General features: G+C 40.0%; 1 protein-coding gene across 1 annotated transcript in view; it reads left to right on the top strand.

Annotated features, from left to right (window-relative positions):
• HDAC9 (histone deacetylase 9) overlaps positions 1–16,657 on the top strand; it is a 580,466-nt gene that overhangs the window by 312,133 nt on the left and 251,676 nt on the right. Inside the window, exon 17 of the mRNA XM_065883429.1 lies at positions 14,906–15,013. Coding sequence (XP_065739501.1) covers positions 14,906–15,013 — 108 coding nt within the window. The remainder of the gene's footprint in view (positions 1–14,905; positions 15,014–16,657) is intronic.

Genomic DNA, 16,657 nt, shown 5'->3' with positions numbered 1-16,657 from the left:
CTCTCTTTAGGTAATTGCTCTGTCAGCTTCCTCTCTCGAGATGGCGTTTGGGTGTCTGAGGGAAAGAGAGAGACCTGATGGGGTCCTTGGATAGTCACTGTCCTCTGAATATTCAGGTTTCCATGGCAACCTCATTAATCTACCTGATTGGTGCTGATTTCTCAGCATTTAAAACTGAGGTCAGCAGCTGAATTTCTCCTGGTTTCTGATTTCACTGCGAAATGGAGCTTGGTGCGGTTTGCAGGCTCCAACAGCCTCACCTCGGCTCTCCCTGCGCTGGGATCTTCCTGAGCTTCTGCTGTGGACCTCATTTGACTCCAACCATAGTTACTCCATTTCAGGGGTTCTCCCATAGCATACACTTGGAAGACTGTGGGAACTTGAGGCTTCCATTGCTACCACACAGGACCCAAGAGCATCTTAGGAATGCTTCAGTCGGAACTTCCATTTACTTTTCACACTACTCCCTAGCCTTTTTAATGTGGTGCCCACACTTTGGTATAGACATGGACTGCAAAAGTCCTAAGTGTAAATGACACCAAAGATTTGCTTATTATCTTGTCAATTTACCTAACACGTTTTCCTCTTTCTGAGATGTGCTCACTTATCATTCTTTACCTCCCCTGCTTCTGTCACAACTCTTCAGTTTGCCTTTCTCCAATATCTCATCACCATAAAGGATGGCTTCCAGCTTTTTCTTCCTGTCATCATATCCTATCTATAGCCTAGGTCAGCAAGCCCTCTGCCTGGATGTCATAGGTAGAAAGAGTCTCTTCTCTGAACTATCATTCAGAGAAGCAGTGATAGCATTGTCTTGATGCTATCACTAACATAGGATTATAATCTGAGAGCACCAAGCTTAGTTTTTAATATGTGAAGGAGTTTGGAAAAAAAAATCTTCTTTTACCACAAAATCTGGATTTTTATGTGTATTTATGAAAAATCTTTGTTTTGAATGTCAATTTCTTTATATTTCTTTTATATCAATCTGAATCTCCCTTTGATCTCATGTACCACTGCCCCATAATAATGCACATGTAATAAGTATAAAAGAGCTACTAAGAACGTGCTGTATAAAAAAAATTAAATTAAAAAAATAATGCACATGTATGTGTGTGTGTATGTGAATTTGTACATGCACACACACATACATGTCAGGCAGAAGAATGAATTGGTGGGCAGACCAAGGGGAAGTAAACGTGGTGCGTGGCAAAAACAAAGATAAAACACATTGATTTTTTCCAGATTATAATAGTTCTGGTTTTAAAAATTTGCCTTGCCTCACTTAAGAACTTTAGCAAGATCTTAGTAACAAGCTAGTGTGGTCAGAAGGATTGCTTTCTGCTCCACTGCCATTTCTTTCCCCTTTCCAGGCCTAATCTATTATAATTTACATTATTTTATGTGTCCAGAGCCAACTCTATGCCACTTTTCTAATAGCTCTACCTTCAACTTCCAAATTCTAGGGCACCTGTCTTCTTACAGTTCTAAGCCCTTCTGGTCTCTACTTCCACAATTATTGTATTACCAGCTCCGCTCCTTAATCCTGTTTATGTATATCCACCTGAGGTGAGTTTTTCTTGTTCTTTTCCTTTCCTGTCCAGCCACTCAATATCCCATTCCATGCCAGGAACCACCATCATTTGATGGAGTCAACCATCCTTTCTTACCTAGAGTTTTTTCCTACTGTCATGAAGTCTTGTACAGTTGAAATCAGCTCTCGTATGAAGGAGATCTTCTTGACACTATCACAAATATAGGGGAAGGTTTTTGGCAATCTCTCCAACGAATAAGAGGGACATAGGGGGAGAAGAAATAACTTTTTGCCTTTAAGAATGACAGGAAATGTATTTGGACATCTCTTCTAATGGCAGGGATTATGTAGGGAGAGTTCATGATTCATGCATCCTTTTTTACCCTTAGAACTCTTATTAAACTATAATATGCCAAATACATGTGGATAGGTTTTGGTAGCTAATTTTGGCAGCTGATGTCCCTGAAACATGACTTGGAACACAATGTCTTAGAGAAATATGCTTATAAATTGACTTATAAACAAGCTTTGGGGGTGTAACCTTGCTATAGGCTGAATTGTGTTCCCCCAAAATGAATATGTTGAAGCCCTAACCCTTAAGTGATTGAATTTGATAGGGCTTTTAGGAGGCTATTAAGGTTAAATGAGGTCATAAGGGTGGGCTTCTAATTCAGTAGCGTTGGTGGCATCCTAAGAAGAAGAAGAGAGAGATCAGTCTCTCTCCATGTACACTCACTGGGGAAAGGCCATGTCAGGACATAGTGAGAAGGCAACCATCTGCAAGCTGGGAAGAGAAATAGAACAGACATTAGATTGGCTGGCACCTTTATCTTGGTTTTCTAGCCTCCAGAACTGTAAGAAATAAATTTCTGTCGTTTAAGCCACCCAGTGTATGTATTTTGTTGTGGCAGCTCAAGCTAAGAAAACCTTGTTCATACATTCAGAATTAAATACAATTACTCATTTATGAATAGATTATACCTACAAAACTTACCACTATTACTACTTAGTTATAAGTTAAATGTACATAAAATATAGGTTAAATTAGTATTTAGAGAAATGTTTTTTCATGTTTAAATACAAGCAAATAAATGAATGATAAATCCCATAGATTCCGAAATAGGACCTGTTTAGGGATAAGCCTAAATTTTGGATGTGGTCAAAACTTCAAGCATCCACTGAACATCTGTGTGCCTGGCACTAATCAGTAACCATATCCTTTTTTTTTTTTTTTTTTACATCTTTATTGGATTATAATTGCTTTACAATGTTGTGTTAGTTTCTGCTGTACAACAAAGTGAATCAGCTATATGTATACATATATCCCCATATCTCCTCCCTCTTGAGCCTCCCTCCCACCCTCCCCATTGCACCCCTCTAGGTCATCACAAAGCACTGAGCTAATCTCCCTGTGCTCTGTGGCTGCTTCCCACTAGCTATCTGTTTTACATTTAGTAGTGTATATATGTCCATGCCACTCTCTCACTTCTTCCCACCTTACCCTAAGGCCACAATAAAATTTGTTTATTTTTATTTTCATTACTTCTGGGGGTGGATCAAAAAAGATCTTGCTGAAATTTACATGAAACACTGTTCTGCCTATGTTTTCCTCTAAGAGTATTATAGTGTCTGGCCTTACATTTAGGTTATTAATCCATTTTGAGTTTATTTTTGTATATGGTGTTAGGGAGTGTTCTCATTTCATTCTTTTACATGTCACTGTCCAGTTTTCCCAGCACCACTTACTGAAAAGATTGTCTTTTCTCCATTGTATATTCTTGCCTCCTTTGTATAGATTAGGTGACCATAGGTGTGTGGGTTTAACTCTGGGCTTTCTATCCTGTTCCACTGATCTATATTTCTGTTTTGTGCCAGTACCAAACTGTTTTGATGACCATAGCTTTGTAGTATAGCCTGAAGGCAGGGAGCCTGATGCCTCCAGCTCCATTTTTCTTTCTCAAGATTGCTTTAGCTATCAGGGTCTTTTGTGTTTCCATACAAATGTAAAATTTTTTGTTCCAATTCTGTGGAAAATGCCATTGGTAATTTGATAGGGATTACATTGAATCTGTAGATTGCTTTGAGTAGTTTAGTCATTTTGACAATATTGATTCTTCCAATCCAAGAATATGGTATATCTTTCCATCTGTGTCATCTTTTATTTCTTTCATCAGTGTCTTATACTTTACTGAGTACAGGTCTTCTTTCTCCTTAGATAGGTTTATTCCTAGGTATTTTATTCTCTTTGATGTAATGGTAACTGGGATTGTTTCCTTGTCTTCTCTTTCTGATCTTTCATTGTCAGTGTGTAGGAATGCAAGAGATTTTTGTGTATTAATTTTGTATCCTGCAACTTTACCAAATTCAGTGATGAGCTCTAGTAGTTTTCTGGTAGCATCTTTAGGATTTTCTATGTATAGTATCATGTTATCTGCAAACAGTGACAGTTTTACTTCTTTTCCAATTTGGATTCCTTTTATTTCTTCTTTTCTGTGCCATAGCTAGGACTTCCAAATCCATGTTGAATAATAGTGGTGAGGGTGGACATCCGTGTCTTATTCCTGATCTTAGAGGAAATGCTTTCAGTTTTTCACTATTGAGAATGTTATTTGCTGTGTGTTTTTCATATATGGCCTTTGTTATGTTGAGGTAGGTTCCCTATAATCCCACTTTCTGGAGAGTTTTTATCATAAATGGGTGTTGAATTTTCTCAAAAGCTTTTTCTGCATCTATTGAGATGACCATATTGTTTTTATTCTTCAGTTTGTTAATGTGGTGTGTCACATTGATTGATTTACATATGTGGAAGAATCCTTGCATCCCTGCGATAAATCCCACTTTATCATGGTTTATTATCTTTTTAATGTGTTGGATTCTGTTTGCTAGTAATTTGTTGAGGATTTTTACATCTATGTTTATCAGAGATATTGGCCTGTAGTTTTTTTTGTGATATCTTTGTATGGTTTTGGTATCCGGGTGATGGTGGCCTCGTAGAATGAGGTTGGCAGTGTTCTATCCTCTGCAATTTTTTGGAAAGAGTGTCAGGAGGATAGGTGTTAACTCTTCTCTAAATGTTTGATAGAATTCTACTGTGAAGTCATCTGGTCCTGGACTTCTGTTTGTTGGTAGTTTTAAAATCATAGTTTCAATTTCAGTACTCGTGATTGGTCTTTTCATATTGTCTATTTCTTCCTGTTTCAGTCTTGGAAGGTTGTACCTTTCTAAGAATTTGTGCATTTCTTCTAGGTTGTCCATTTTATTGGTGTATAGTTGTTTGTACTAGTGTCTTATGATGCTTTGTATTTCTGTGATGTCAGTTGTAACTTCTCTGTTTTCATTTCTTATTTTATTGATTTGAGTTCTCTCCCTTCTTTTCTTGATGAGTCTGTCTAAAGGTTTATCAGTTTTGTTTTTCTTCTCAAAGAACCAGCTTCTAGTTTTCTTTTGGGGTTTATTGATTTGTTTCATGTTTGCTTGCTCCCCCAGTAATTTTAAATCTGAAGAATGAGGACTTCTATGGCACCTGTAGCTATGTAATGGTTGAAAATTGGTTTCAAAGTATCCAACACAATGTAAATGTTGGGGTTTTCTGTTGTTTTTTTACATCTTTATTGGAGTATAATTGCTTTACAGTGGTGTGTTAGTTTCTGCTTTTTAACAAAGTGAATCAGTTATACATATACATACATTCCCATTTCTCTTCCCTCTTGCATCTCCCTCCCTCCCACCCTCCCTATCCCACCCCTCTAGGTGGTCACAAAGCATGGAGCTGATCACCCTGTGCTATGCGGCTGCTTCCCACTAGTTACCTATTTTACCTTTGGTACTGTATATATGTCCATGCCACTTTCTCACTTTGTCACAGCTTACCCTTCCCCCTCCCCATATCCTCAAGTCCATTCTCTAGTAGGTCTGTGTCTTTGTTCCCATCTTACCCCTAGATTCTTCATGACATTCTTTTTCTCTTAAATTCCATATATATGTGTTAGCATACGGTATTTGTCTTTCTCTTTCTGACTTACTTCACTCTGTATGACAGACTCTAGGTCCATCCACCTCATTACAAATAGCTCAATTTCGTTTCCTTTTATGGCTGAGTAATATTCCATTGTATATACGTGCCACATCTTCTTTATCCATTCATCCAATGATGGACACTTAGGTTGTTTCCATCTCCTGGCTATTTTAAATAGAGCTGCAATGAACATTTTGGTACGTGTGTGTTTTGAATTATGCTTTTCTCAGGGTATATGCCCAGTAATGGGATTGCTGGGTCATATGATAGTTCTATTTGTAGTTTTTTAAGGAACATCCATACTGTTCTCCATAGTGGCTGTACCAATTCACATTCCCACCAGCAGTGCAAGAGTGTTCCCTTTCCTCCACACCCTCTACGGCATTTATTGTTTCTAGATTTTTTGATGATGGCCATTCTGACCGGTGTGAGATGATATCTCATTGTAGTTTTGATTTGCATTTCTCTAATGATTAATGATGTTGAGCATTCTTTCATGTGTTTGTTGGCAGTCTGTATATCTTCTTTGGAGAAATGTCTATGTAGGTCTTCTGCCCATTTTTGGATTGGGTTGTTTTGTTGTTATTGAGCTACATGAGCTGCTTGTAAATTTTGGAGATTAATCCTTTGTCAGTTGCTTCATTTGCAAATATTATCTCCCATTCTGAGGTTTGTCTTTTGGTCTTGTTTATGGTTTCCTTTGCTGTGCAAAAGCTTTTAAGGTTCATTAGGTCCCATTTGTTTATTTTTGTTTTTATTTCCATTTCTCTAGGAGGTGGATCAAAAAGGACCTTGCTGTGATTTATGCCATAGAGTGTTCTGCCTATGTTTTCCTCTAAGAGTTTGATAGTTTCTGGCCTTACATTTAGGTCTTTAATCCATTTTGAGCTTATTTTTGTGTATGGTGTTAGGGAGTGATCTAATCTCATACTTTTACAAGTACCTGTCCAGTTTGCCCAGCACCACTTATTGAAGAGGCTATCCTTTCTCCACTATACATTCCTGCCTCCTTTATCAAAGATAAGGTGACCATATGGGCGTGCGTTTATCTCTGGGCTTTCTATGCTGTTCCATTGATCTATATTTCTGTTTTTGTGCCAGGATTACTGTAGCTTTGTAGTATAGTCTGAAGTCAGGGAGCCTGATTCCTCCAGCTCCATTTTTTGTTCTCAGGATTACTGTGGCTATTCGGGGTCTTTTATGTTTCCATACAGATTGTGAAATTTTTTGTTCTACTTCTGTGAAAAATGCCAGTGGTAGTTTGATAGGGATTGCATTGAATCTGTAGATTGCTTTGGGTAGTAGAGTCATTTTCACAATGTTGATTCTTCCAATCCAAGAACACGGTGTATCTCTCCATGTATTTGTATCATCTTTAATTTCTTTCATCAGTGTCTTATAATTTTCTGCATATATGTCTTTTGTCTCCTTAGGTAGGTTTATTCCTAGATATTTTTTTCTTTTTGTTGCAATGGTAAATGGGAGAGTTTTCTTGGTTTCACTTTCAGATTTTTCATCATTAGTGTATAGGAATGCCAGAGCTTTCTGTGCATTAATTTTGTATCCTGCTACTTTACCAAATTCATTGATTAGCTCTAGTACTTTTCTGGTAGCATCTTTAGGATTCTCTGTGTATAGTATCATGCCATCTGCAAACAGTGACAGCTTGACTTCTTCTTTTCCGATTTGGATTCCATTTATTTCCTTTTCTTCTCTGATTGCTGTGGCTAAAACTTCCAAAACTATGTTAACTAAGAGTGGGAGAGTGGGTAACGTTGTCTTGTTCCTGAACTTAGTGGAAATGGTTTCAGTTTTTCACCACTGAGGACGATGTTGGCTGTGGATTTGTCATATATGGCCTTTATTATGTTGAGGAAAGTTCCCTCTATGCCTACTTTCTGGAGGGTTTTTATCATAAATGTGTGTTGAATTTTGTTGAAAGCTTTTTCTGCATCTATTGAGATGATCATATGGTTTTTCTCCTTCAATTTGTTAATATGGTGTATCACATTGATTGATTTGCATATATTGAAGAATCCTTGCATTCCTGGAAAAACCCCACTTGATCATGGTGCATGATCCTTTTAATGTGATGTTGGATTCTGTTTGCTAGTATTTTGTTGAGGGTTTTGCATCTATGTTCATCAGTGATGTTGGCCTGTAGTTTTCTTTCTTTGTGACATCCTTGTCTGGTTTTGGTATCAGGGTGAAGGTGGCCTCGTAGAATGAGTTTGGGAGTGTTCCTCCCTCTGCTGTATTTTGGAAGAGTTTGAGAAGGATAGGTGTTAGCTCTTCTGTAAATGTTTGATAGAATTCACCTGTGAAGCCATCTGGTCCCGGGCTTTTGTTTATTGGAAGATTTTTAATCACAGTCTCAATTTCAGTGCTTGTGATTGGTCTGTTCATATTTTCTGTGTCTTCCTGATTCAGTCTTGGCATGTTGTGCATTTCTAAGAATTTGTCCATTTTTTCCAGGTTGTCCATTTTATTGGCATAGAGTTGCTTGTAGTAATCTCTCATGATCTTTTGTATTACTGCAGTGTTGGTTGTTACTTCTCCTTTTTCATTTCTAATTCTATTGATTTGAGTCTTCTCTCTTTTTTTCTTGATGAGTCTGGCTAATGGTTTATCAATTTTGTTTATCTTCTCAAAGAGCCAGTTTTAGTTTGGTTGATCTTTGCTATCATTTCCTTCACTTCTTTTTCATTTATTTCTGATATGATCTTTATGATTTCTTTCCTTCTGCTAACTTTGGGGTTTTTTTGTTCTTCTTTCTCTAATTAGGTGCAAGGTTAGGTTGTTTATTTGAGATGTTTCCTGTTTCTTAAGGTAGGATTGTATTGCTGTAAACTTCCCTCTTAGAACTGCTTTTGCTGCATCCCATAGGTTTTGCGTCATCGTGTCTCCATAATCATTTGTTTCTAGGTATCTTTTGATTTCTTCTTTGATTTCTTCAGTGATCACTTCGTTATTAAGTAGTGTATTGTTTAGTCTCCATGTGTTTGTATTTTTTACAGATCTTTTCCTGTAATTGATAGCTAGTCTCATAGCGTTGTGGTCGGAAAAGATACTTGATACAATTTCAATTTTCTTAAATTTACCAAGGCTGATTTGTGACCCAAGATATGATCTATCCTGAAGAATGTTCCATGAGCGCTTGAGAAAAATGTGTATTCTGTTGTTTTTGGATGGAATGTCTTATAAATATCAATTAAATCCATCTTGTTTAATATATCATTTAAAGCCTGTGTTTCCTTGTTTATTTTCATTTTTGGTGACCTGTCCATTGGTGAAAGTGGGGTTTTAAGGTCCCCTACTATGAATGTGTTACTGTCGATTTCCTCTTTTATGGCTATTAGTGTTTGCCTTATGTATTGAGGTGCTCCTATGTTGGGTGCATAAATATTTACAATTGTTATATCTTCTTCTTGCATCGATCCCTTGATCATTATGTAGTGTCCTTCTTTGTCTCTTCTCATAGTCTTTATTTTAAAGTCTATTTTGTCTGATATGAGAATTGCCCTCCAGCTTTCTTTTGGTTTCCATTTGCATGGAATATCTTTTTCCATCCCCTTACTTTCAGTCTGTATGTGTCTCTAGTTCTGAAGTGGGTCTCTTGTAGACAGCATATATATGGGTCTTGTTTCTGTATCCATTCAGCCAGTCTGTGTCTTTTGGTGGAAGCATTTAATCCATTTACATTTAAGGTAATTATAGATATGTATGTTCCTATTCCCATATTCTTAATTGTTTGGGTTTGTTATTGTAGGTCTTTTCCTTCTCTTGTGTTTCTTACCTAGAGAAGTTCCTTTAGCATTTGTTGTAAAGCTGGTTTGGTGGTGCTGAACTCTCTCAGCTTTTGCTTGTCTGTAAAGGTTTTGATTTCTCCATCAAATCTGAATGAGATCCTTGCTGGGTAGAGTAATCTTGGCTGTAGGTTTTTCTCCTTCATCACTTTAAATATGTCCTGCCAGTCCCTTCTGGCTTGCAGAGTTTCTGCTGAAAGATCAGCTGTTAACCTTATGGGGATTCCCTTGTGTGTTATTTGTTGTTTTTCCCTTGCTGGTTTTAATATGTTTTCTTTGTATTTAATTTTTGACAGTTTGATTAATATGTGTCTTGGTGTGTTTCTCCTTGGATTTATCCTGTATGGGACTCTCTGTGCTTCCTGGACTTGATTAACTGTTTCCTTTCCCATATTAGGGAAGTTTTCAACTATAATCTCTTCAAATATTTTCTCAGTCCCTTTCTTTTTCTCTTCTTCTTCTGGAACCCCTATAATTCGAATGTTGGTGCGTTTAATGTTGTCCCAGAGATCTCTGAGACTGTCCTCAGTTCTTTTCATTCTTTTTTCTTCATTCTGCTCTGCAGTAGTTATTTCCACTATTTTATCTTCCAGGTCACTTATCCGTTCTTCTGCCTCAGTTATTCTGCTATTGATCTCATCTAGAGTATTTTTAATTTCATTTATTGTGTTGTTCATCATTGTTTGTTTCATCTTTAGTTCTTCTAGGTCCTTGTTAAACGTTTCTTGCATTTTCTGTATTCTATTTCCAAGATTTTGCATCATCTTTACTACCATTATTCTGAATTCTTTTTCAGGTATACTGCCTAATTCCTCTTCATTTGTTAGGTCTGGTGGGTTTTTATCTTGCTCTTTCACCTGCTGTGTGTTTTTCTGTCTTCTCATTTTGCTTATCGTACTGTGTTTGGTGTCTCCTTTTTGCAGGCTGCAGGTTCGTAGTTCCCGTTGTTTTTAGTGTCTGTCCCCAGTGGCTAAAGTTGGTTCAGTAGGTTGTGTAGGTTTCCTGGTGGAGGGGACTAGTGCCTGTGTTCTGGTGGATGAGGCTGGATCTTGTCTTTCTGGTGGGCAGGTCCACGTCTAGTGGTGTGTTTTGGGGTGTCTGTGGATTTATTATGATTTTAGGACACCTCTCTGGTAGTGGGTGGGGTTGTGTTTGTGTCTTGTTAGTTGTTTGGCGTAGGGTGTCCAGCACCGTAGCTTGCTGGTCATTTAGTGAATCTGGGTGCTGGTGTTGAGATGGAGATACCTGGGAGATTTTTGCCGTTTCCTATTATGTGGAGCTGGGAGGTCTCTTGTGGACCAGTGTCGTGAAGTTGGCTCTCTCACCTCAGAAGCACAGCACTGACTTCTGGCTGCAGCACCAAGAGCCTTTCATCCACATGGCTCAGAATAAAAGGGAGAAAAAGTAGGAAGGAAGGTAGCAAGGAAGGAAGGAAGGAAGGAAGAAAAAGAAAGAAAGAAAGGGAGGGAGGGAGGGAGGAGAGAAAGAAAGAAAGGAAGAAGGGAAAAGAAAAGGGAGGGAGGAAAGAAAGAAAGAAAGAAAGGATAAAATAAAATAAAGTTATTAAGATAAAAAATAATTATTAAGAAAAAAAATTTTTTTAAGAAAAAAAAAAGCGGAGGGATAGAACCGTAGGACAAATGGTGAAAGCAGAGCTATACAGACAAAATCTCACACAGAAGCATACACATACATACTCACAAAAAGAGGAAAAGGGGAAAAAATGATAAATCTTGCTCTCAAAGTCCACCTCCTTATTTTGGGATGATTCGTTGTCTATTCAGGTATTCCACAGATGCAGGGTACATCAAGTTGATTGTGGAGCTTTAATCCGCTGCTTCTGAGGCTCCTGGGAGAAATTTCCCTTTCTCTTCTTTGTTAGCACAGCTCCCGAGGCTCAGCTTTGGATTTGGCCCCGCCTCTGTGTGTAGGTCACTGGAGGGCGTCTGTTCTTCGCTCAGACAGGATGGGGTTAAAGGAGCCGCTGATGCAGCTCTGGCTCACTCAGGCCGGGGGGTAGGGAGGAGCACGATGTGGGGCGAGCCTGTGGCGGCAGAGGCCAGTAGGACATTGAACCAGCCTGAGGCGCGCCGTGCGTTCTCCCGGGGAAGTTGTCCCTCGATCCCGGGACCCTGGTGTAAGGTCGGATCTTAACAAATGACACCGCGAAACAGAGGAAAGCTTCAAGTGAGCTTTATTAGGGAGCGCTCCGGGGCGAGGTTCACTGGTCCGAGAGAAAGGGGCCAGAGAAGTCGCACCTGGGCGAGGGTTGGGCAAGATTTTATAGGGGAAGAGGGAAAGGGGTGTGGTGAATCTGGGAGGGCACAGGGTATTCCTTATTTGGTGGTCTTTTCGGGTATCCTTGGGGGACCGTTGGTCCCGCCCCTCGAAAGGCGGGAAGGCTGGGCTGGGTTCAAAGTCCCCAGGTCAGTTCCTGGAACTGGGTGGTCCGGAATGTCTCCAGGGCAGTTTCTGGAACTGGGTGGTCCGGAATGTCTCCAGGGCAGTTTCTGGAACTGGGTGGTCCGGAATGTCTCCAGGGTAGTTTCTGGAACTGGGTGGTCCGGAGAATTTCGGTCTGATGCAACCTGTGAATCTGTTTGTGTTTCCCTGCCTCGGGCCAGTTGGCCTTACACCTGGCAGTGGCGGGCTGCACAGGCTCCCCGGAAGGGAGGTGTGGATAGTGACCTGTGCTCGCACACAGGCTTCGTGGTTGCGGCAGCAGCCTTAGCGTCTCATGCCTGCCTCTGGGGTCCGCGCTTTTAGCTGCGGCTCGCGCCCGTCTCTGGAGCTTCTTTAAGCAGCACTCTTAATCCCCTCTCCTCGCGCACCAGGAAACAAAGACGGAAGAAAAAGTCTCTTGCCTCTTCAGCAGGTCCAGACTTTTCCCCGGACTCTCTCCCGCCTAGCGTGGTGCACTAACCCCCTGCAGGCTGTGTTCACGCCGCCAACCCCAGTCCTCTCCCTGCACAACGACAGAAGCCTGAGCCTCAGCTCCCAGCCCCTGCCCATCCCGGTGGGTGAGCAGACAAGCCTCTCGGGCTGGTGAGTGGTGGTCGACACTGATCCTCTGTGCGGGAATCTCTCCGCCTTGCCCTCCGCACCTCTGTTGCTATGCTCTCCTCCGCGGCTCCGAAGCTTCCCCCCCTCCGCCACCCGCAGTCTCTGCCCGTGAAGGGGCTTCCTAGTGTGTGGAAACTTTTCCTCTTTCACAGCTCCCTCCCACTGCTGCAGGTCCCGTCCCTATTCTTTTGTCTGTTTATTCTTTTTTCTTTTGCCCTACCCAGGTACGTGGGGAGTTTCTTGCCTTTTGGGAGGTCTGAGGTCTTCTGCCAGCGTTCAGTAGGTGTTCTGTAGGAGTTGTTCCACGTGTAGATGTATTTCTGGTGTATTTGTGGGGGGGAAGGTGATCTCCGCGTCTTACTCTTCCGCCATCTTCCCAATTCCCCTCAATGTTGGTTTTTATTTTTTAGCTTGAACAGCCATTTTCCTGAAGGCTGTATCCTCATGAAGCTGAAATAACTACTTACAGTGTTTTAGTAAAAAAATAAAAGTCTCAATTTAGAGGGTAAATGATTAGGTTCTAGGGTTCATTTGATGATTCCTTTACTTTTTAGTTCATAGTGTTGACCATGATGGTGTTGACTATGACATGGGCTGAATGTTCTTAGAAAGTAAGTGTTATTTCAGTAGTATGGTAGAAAGGCATGTGTTAGGGTCAGAGCTCTGTGTGAGGGTCCTCAGACCTTCTGGGTAGCCTCTCTAAGCCACAGTATGTTCATTCATTAACCACTTATTAGGCCTCAACTATGTGTTAGGCATTACAAAAATGAGCGTAATAGCTGAAATAGTAGTAGCTAACAGTTGCATATCACGTACTCATTTAATCCTCCCCAACCTAATATGCAGATGGCAATTTAAAAAGCTGCTATTTCATTGGTAAGAGAATCAAAGCACAGAGTTGTTAATTAATTGATTGCCTATTGTCAATCACCTTTTAGTGGTGAAGTCATAATTTCACCTGGACAGTTTAATTCCAGAATCTTCTCTGTTTACCACTTTGCTGTTATTGGGAGAATCTTAATATTCTATTTATTTATTTAGTGTTCTCATTTATTATGTATTTACTCATTGGTCTCAACAGAATTTAAGTTATTAAGGCTCTCATGACAAAAAGCATGTGAAAATGCTTAGGAAACTGCTTAGTGCATTGTGAATGAGTTATTATTTATTGTGTTTGTTCCCTGTCATTAGGCCTCTTCACTTTAGTTCTTCTTTTTAAAAAAATTCTGTATTTTGTGTCAGAGTTCCCTTCTTTGAGCCATTTGAGACGTCTTGATATTTGCACAGTCAAATTTTTTTATTGCACTTCCCAGTGCTCCAACTGTGTCCTAAAATAATAGACTTCTACAGCTTGATACTGTTATTTTTTTATATTATGACATATTTATACATTAAAATTATGTAACATAGGGCTTCCCTGGTGGCGCAATGGTTGAGAGTCCGCCTGCCAATGCAGGGGATGCGGGTTTGTGCCCCGGTCCGGGAGGATCCCACATGTCGTGGAGCGGCTAGGCCCGTGAGCCATGGCCGCTGAGCCTGTGTGTCCGGAGCCTGTGCTCCGCAATGGGAGAGGCCACAGCAGTGAGAGGCCCGCGTACTGCAAAAAAAAAAAAAAAAAAATGACAATTATAAACCACTACTATTGTACTTTTCTTGTCCTTGTTGTAAATGTTCTCTTAATGTGTGCACAAAAAAGAGTAAACAGCATTTTATAAAGGTAAATCCAAAATATTGGTTCATGCTTTGTTTTGATAATAATGTTCTCTAGTATAGGAGCAACCATATATTTTATTGCCTATCTAATTTTAATAATACTAGTTTGCACTAAGACTAGCTGCCAAACTGTACTAAATGTTACGCTTCTACTTTGAAAGTCAAATCTCTCCTTGCAGTTGAGTGTTGAGAATATTTTAAGTGTGAGGACCACACACTCCCTCCATTTAGTTGGAGAACCTGAACTGCGGTTGCTCCTTCCCACTCACTGACTGCTACTGCTACCTGCCTAATAATTGTTTTTGGCTCCCCGTAAACCTGCAGCCAGAAAGGTGTTTGAATTTTCCCCCTCTAGCACTTGCAAATCCGATTTTTATGTATAGCTAAGTGCTCTTAGCTTTTACTCTATCTACTACTGGGGCCTGGTTTCTAGCAAGCCTGTAGCTACGCCAGATCTGGCCTATGTAATGCTGTTTGTAATGAGAAATCTAAACAGGGAATGGCAGTGAGGCATGGCAGGAATGTGTTTCCATTGGAGAAGTCAGTGTAGAGAAAAAGTATAAGCAAAGCCGTGTGCAGAAGGCCTTTTCAGCTGGCCAAGACGGAAGACTAATGTTATTGTACATAGGCTGTTACTGTGCCAGCCCTTCCTCACAAATTTGCTTTCTCTCTCTCTCCCCTCTCCTGAACTCCCTCCCCCCCCCTTTCGTCTACTCCTTCTCCTTCTCTTTCTCCTCCTCTCTCTCCTGCGGGCTCTGCTCACTGTTTGCTCAGGTGGACAGTGACACCATTTGGAATGAGCTGCACTCGTCCGGTGCTGCACGCATGGCCGTTGGCTGTGTCATCGAGCTGGCTTCCAAAGTGGCCTCAGGAGAGCTGAAGGTGAGGTCTGGATTGCATTAAGTGTGGGAAATCCAGAGAAGACGCTGAAACAGAGATGTTGTTGTTTGGGAATTGTGGGGAGTGTGGTGTGGTAATAAAAGGAAAGGGGCGGAGGGAAGAGGGCAAAGAGATGGCCACTAAGGTGTGATAATAACTAGTGTGTAGGTAGGTAGTAGCTGATCGTGCTCCCAGGGCCTTCCTCTCCTTGGGGAAACTCTGCGGTTAGGGCACTCTGGTGTATTTTTAAGAGCATAGAAATGGTGAGTAAAGCTATGGTCCAGGTTAAAAATACCCAGTATATACATACCAGTCATGCCCTCCTGGGATTCTCTTTTGAAGCGACATAAAACATATGATTACTGAGTACTGTGTATAAGCTCAGAATACCACCCAGAGAGAAGGGGGTGGGGGTGGGGAGAAAGGTAAATATCAGACGGGAAGGATTGGGAGGAAGAAGGAAATTGTTGACTAGAAGGGTAATGATCCAGAGTATGTTTTTCCATGAAAGAACTTCAGAAATGAACTACGCTTTATTGTTCTTTTCTTTTTATGGTCTCTTCTTTTCTACATCATGTGAAAAGAACAATGTCCAAACCCCAACGTTTCCCAGTCTAAACAATTTATAAAAGCCAGAGACCTGACAGACGTTGACATTTTATTTGGTATTTTAACAGTGCTATTTAAAGGTATACCATGTGCATCTTGAATGCAGTTGCCCCAATAAACTTTGTTGGTGCTAACATAGCTTTTTAATGCACTGGTTCACACACTTCATAATGAAATCTGGGCAGTGATTGATTTGGTATTTTTAGTAATTGTGGGGCTTAGGGGAAATATATTGTAACCAACAATATAGGCACTGTGAGTTTTGTTCATCTAAAATAAAATCTAATTAGGATTATTTTTCTTTATGCCTAATGAATTTTTATTCAATTACACCTGACTATTTCACTTGTGATTAAAAATGCAGGGTAGGAATGTGCACTTTACAACACATTGTCTGCCCCAGAAGTCTTTGCTCTAACTCTTTAAGTCAAAACCTACAGAAATAGCATTATGATAAGGTGGGCTATATTTAAATATATATATATATATATGCACCTCATGTTAAGTTGACACGATCAGCATTAGGATATTAATTGCTCATCTCAGGAGATTTCTTAGGCCATTAATGTGGTGCTTAATACTCAGTCTTTACCTTTGATAATGAGCTATTTATTGAAAAGAAGAAAGGAATCAGCCTTATGGAGAGGTTTTGGCTCTCTCCCAGTAGCACTTGAGGAATAATTCTTCCTGTTTGAATATGTCACTTGTAGCACTAGAATCAACTGACATTTTAAAAGAAGTATTTAAGTCTTATTTTCAAAAGAATTCAAATGACAGACAACAGCCAGGCCACAATATTATAATTTTAAAAAGATGATGCCAGCACAGACCCACTTAATAAAAAACAAAAATGATTGTTAGCATTTCACAGTTTCTAATTGTTTTGATTTTGTTGAAGTTGAATCAGTCATTCTGAAACCTTCTCAAGTAGAATGCCCACATATTACACTCAAAATCATTATTGCTATTAACCTCATGGAGTGCAGAATTGCCAAATGTATGTGTGAAGAGTGTTGAACAAAAACCTAATTATATTTT

This window comes from Phocoena phocoena, chromosome 9, assembly GCF_963924675.1.
Source record: "Phocoena phocoena chromosome 9, mPhoPho1.1, whole genome shotgun sequence".
Classification (NCBI taxonomy): Eukaryota; Metazoa; Chordata; class Mammalia; order Artiodactyla; family Phocoenidae; genus Phocoena; species Phocoena phocoena.
The sequence above is the reverse complement of the archived record's forward strand: the minus strand, read 5'-3'. Positions and strand labels throughout refer to the sequence as shown.